This window comes from Arachis duranensis, chromosome 5 (assembly GCF_000817695.3).
Source record: "Arachis duranensis cultivar V14167 chromosome 5, aradu.V14167.gnm2.J7QH, whole genome shotgun sequence".
Taxonomy (NCBI): Eukaryota; Viridiplantae; Streptophyta; class Magnoliopsida; order Fabales; family Fabaceae; genus Arachis; species Arachis duranensis.
In genome coordinates, this window is record NC_029776.3 from 58,375,589 (window position 1) to 58,380,386 (window position 4,798).

The 4,798-nt window shown below is 33.7% G+C and overlaps 1 protein-coding gene across 1 annotated transcript; it reads left to right on the forward strand.

Moving 5' to 3' along the window:
* Positions 1–847: 847 nt before the first annotated feature.
* LOC107489462 (uncharacterized) lies at positions 848–4,570 on the forward strand. Its single transcript, XM_021142739.2, has 5 exons — positions 848–932; positions 2,489–2,686; positions 3,416–3,568; positions 3,656–3,883; positions 4,172–4,570. The coding sequence occupies exons 2-5, from the start codon at positions 2,492–2,494 to the stop codon at positions 4,568–4,570; spliced, it is 975 nt and encodes a 324-aa protein (XP_020998398.1). The 5' UTR covers positions 848–932; positions 2,489–2,491.
* The last annotated feature ends 228 nt before the right edge of the window (positions 4,571–4,798 follow it).

The following is a 4,798-nucleotide window of genomic DNA, read 5'->3' on the forward strand; positions in this document are numbered from 1 at the left end:
AAAAAGACTAAAATGCCCTTCAACTCTAACCCTCTTTCTTCAGATCTTTCACTCATTTCACAAAAAACTAAACCCTAGCAGAGCAACTCCTCCATGAAAATGAAACCCTAGCCAAATTTTTTCCCAAATTCATGGAGGCTCCACCGACGTCGGCGCCGCCTCGCTGCTGATCTGGATTCGCACGACTACCGAGCTCGTTATTCTAGAAGGAAGATTCACTATCAACTGTTCGCGTTCGTGTTCATCATCACATCTCACCTCCGTTCGTGTTCGCGTTTGTATTCGTGCTCGTGCTCGCGTCTGGTCTCTCTCCTTCGTCTGAGCTCGGTTGCTCGCGCATCTCTCGCCTCCGTCTCTGCTCGAGTTGTGCTTCCTGTTCGTGTCGTCTCCCTCACCCCTCTCTAGAGCACATAACCTAGTCATGTGTTTGTTGTTTTTCATTGTTTTTCAAGAACCAAAATTGCTTGCAATTCTTTTACTCTGCCAGATATTTGCAATTATGTCACTGAGACCTAAAAAAAGATAATTTTGTTTCATTACAATTTTGTTAGCTGAACTTGAATTTAATCAACTCAATTTAACTATTATGCTTTTGCATTCTTTTACTTGTGTTCTATTTAACTATGATGCTTTTGATTCTCTTTTGCTGATATCCTACAATCAAACTTCAAGCTGTTTTGGATTAGAATTGAAGTTCTGTAATTTGTATAAAGCATGTCTGCAGCATTCAATTTATTGGATATTACCTTTCATTAAAATTAAATGATGATATAGAATTTGCTGTTTGAATTTGCTACTAGTTCATAGATAGGTTCAATTTATTTCCTCTCTTTTGCTGAACAGATCTGCTACATATACTATCATCTACTCCTAGACATCCAAACCTCATTGAGCACACCAGTGAGAAAGCCAAGGAAGCTAAAGATATACAAGTGAGAAAACTAGTGGATTTGAATTTGTTAATGTTTCTTTCTTTGAATCTTACATAATATTTGTTATTTGTCCAAGTTACAGCATAGCTAAAAGAAGAAATATAATTATCAGGTAGTAGTGACTTAGTTGGAATGTGATTTCAGTTTTTAATTTGTTTGGAATTGGAATGTGATTTGAGTTTCAGTTCTGACCTCTTTGATTATAGTATCCTTAATTCTCTTGTTACACATTTCATATAAAATACCAGTGATGAATTGTTGATAGATAAAACACAGTTATGAATTGAATTGAAACTTGATATATGCTCTGTGCCTGTTGTTTGGCTGCATTATCTAAGGAATATTTTGTATGACTGCATTATCTAAGGTCTGTGCCTGTTGTTAGTATGCTTTAAAATTTACTTCAATTTATTTATCAAGTTGAAAAGATCTAATGCTGGGGAAGCTAGACTAGATCCTCCTTGTTCTAGCTTTCCAAATGATTAATAGTTGAATTAGTTCGATAATTAGTTAAATACATGTATATGAAGAATCAGTGCACAATGCCTCTATACAAATATATCATGAATGAATGTGATTTTTACATTCTTTTTCCACCTTGTAATCTTTGTGTCTGGGTTATGTGTATAATAAGAGGCCTATCATTTTCCACCTTATATGGCACCTGCTGCAGGTTCTGTCCGAAAGGTTTTTCAAGGCACATGTTTCAAAATTGGATAATAAAATGTGTGTTTAGCTTCAATGAAATTTAATGAAAAGATCGATTTATGATAAAGCCAAAATCTCAGCACCCATCTCATTAGACACTAGTTCACAAAATGATCCTAACCAATCATCTGAGTCAATTCCTCTTTTTATTGTTATTGTTATTATTTTTTTGTTCTATTTTTATTTACATTGTGTTTCATGTCATAAATAGCTTGGTTCTCTCATTTATTTGCATAGCACTTGCTGCTATAGAATTCTTTCTGATGGAATACTTATAATTTAATCCTACAAGAAGGTACAGAATTGGATGTTGAAACTAATTGGGTTATGAGTATGATAAGAGACCTAAAGAAATGATAGGGTTATGGGTTATCAGTACTTTTGTGCTGTTATGCTGCGGGTTGGCATTGGAATTTGTTAATATCTCACTAGTTTACTCTCTTGTGAATGTAGATGGAATGTACTCCCTTTTTGATGCATTCAATGGAATTTTCTTTTCCTAGGTTAAGGCTGTGTATGACTGCATTATCTAAGGAATTTTTTGGATGCTGCAGTAGTGCTTACTAGTTTCTAAAATTTTTCATGGATTGTTAATTGTTTTTTGGACTTGGAAAAAGAAAAGTACAAAAAAAAACCTGTTTTATTTCCTTGTTAACCTTTTATGCAATGGGTGTGTTTCTTTTGGGGCTTATGCAATGGCCTTTTATATCACTATGTTTTGATTGCAAATGGGATTGCAGTGATTCTGTGATTGACCTTTAATTATTGTTATTTTCATACTTGTGTGATTCCTTGCTTCAAGATGATGAAAAATTATCTTGTGTTATTTTCTTCTTATTAGTCTATAGAAAATGGAAGAGAATACTCGACCTAATTCAAAGCAAACTAAGCGTCAATGGACGCCACACGAAGATGCAAAATTAGTTGAGTGTTTGGTGGAGCTTGCAACTACTTCTTGGAAGTGTGACAATGGCACGTTTAAATCCGGTTATGGAAAACATTTGGAAAAAATGCTACATGAAAAAATCCCTGGATGTGATCTTAAGGTACAATTTTTTTACATAATACTTGTTTTCTTTATTTACAATTCTATATTTGTGTTATAATTGTATAGCTTACAAAATATTTATGCTTCTATATTGGGATGTTTTACTACTGTGCTCTCATTGATCTGTTCTCTGGGTTGGGTTGTAGTCCAGCCCAAAACCGTGACAAAAGAATGGCATTTTCAACTGGAACTATTGAACTAAGTCCTTCAACAGAAAATTTGTTCATAGACAAGGCTTGAATTTAAAACTATTTAATGAAAATTAATTACATTTCATTTGAGCTAATCATGTTGGTGCTTCAGTATTTTATATTTTTTACTTGAAACAGATTAAAATAGATAAAATAAATAAAATAAAAAATCCCTTGTTATTTAATTAAGAGTATATTTCCAGTTCTCTTGTTGTAATTTTTTTTCTTCTTGAAAATCTGAATGGTGAACCAAGCAACCAGGCCAGACTGTATTCTCATGAAGTAAGTGGTTAGAAGAGTTTGATTAAACTGTCAAAAAAAATCGAAGAAAAGAGAAAAGTTTAAGACTTTAAGTCATGGTAGACTATTTTATGATTATTTTAGATTCTGTATGCAAAAACTAAATGATTATTACTGCTCCATACATTCACTATATTTAGTTATGCTTGGATGAATTGTGGTGTCATTGTATTAAAATTCAGTTTATTGAATTTAATTTGAGTAGTAATAATTTTAAATTGTTTTGCTATGTTTAGGCTAATCCACACATTGAATCAAGGGTGAAATTGCTAAAAAGACAATATTTTGCAATAGTTGAGATGATGGGCATGGCTGGGAGTGGATTTGGTTGGAACGACAAAGATAAAATGATTGTGGTGGAGCGACAAATTTTCAATGAATGGAAGAGTGTAAATTCTAAATAACTTTCTTAATACAAGTTTATTTATCTTAAGTTTTTTAATATTAATTGCTTATTTATTTTCTTTTAATTTCAGTCCCATCCTAATGCTAATGGCCTCTATAATAAACCATTTCCACATTTTGAGGAGTTGGGAATAGCATTTGGTAGAGATAGGGCTCAAGGAGGTAATGCAGAAAATGTAACTCAAGCAGTTGCTACAATGGAGGCTGAGCGCGAAGCAACCTTGAGTGATCGGCAAGTGAATGAAAACACCCAAGTAAATTTGGAAGAGACTGAAATGGAATATGAAGCTGATTCTCAAGTACGTAAGCAATTGACTCTAATTCATGTACATAAATTCACTTATTGTTGAATGTATTATGCAAACAGAATTAGAATCAGGGTAGTTAATATTCTATTAGGTTCTGTTTAGTTAGTTAATGTATTAGAATCATAATTAGAATGTATTATGCAAACAGAAAAAAAGCAGAGATAATGCTTATATATACAAGTGTAGAGCATGTATAATCAGTTAGGCTACTTGTTCTTCATTTCTATCAATATTGAATAATCTTCTGATGTTCCTGCTGGTGTTGCTTTCAATTTTTAGGAGCCTCCAACTCCTAGTGTTCCTGTTGCTCCCGGTGCTTCTGCTGCTCCTAGTTCTTCTGCTGCTCCTAGTGCTTCATATATAGAAAGAAATAAAAGAAAAAGAGGGAGCAAAAGTGAGGAAGTGATTGACATAGTAGTAGAATCAATGAGAGATATGAAAGGTGCTTATCAAGAACACACAACCGTTTTAGTTGATATGGTTTCTTGTTTTAAGCATGAGAAAGAAGGAGCTGAGCGCAGAATGAAGCTAATGGCACTGTTGAGAGATGTTCCTGGTTTGAGCGGTGATGATAGAATGAAGGCTGGCCTTAGCATTCTAAGGGACAATAGTCTGATCGACATGGTGTTCCAACTTCAACCGGAGGAACTTTTGCCATTTTTGAAGAAATTGCTTTAAATATTGCTATTTTTAAATTTTTATTGAATATTATAGTGACTTGATAGGAAGACATTTGTGCCAATTGTTGCTGTTGTTTTGTGAGGAATATAAGCAGCTAAAATCCTAGATCCTGGTGCCATTATATCAGGTTTTAAGATCCATGAAAAACTAGTTAAAGTTCCCCTTGAACTAGAATGTGTAGCAACTGGTGATGGCTTGATTCCAAGAAATATTTGTTGAAAATTG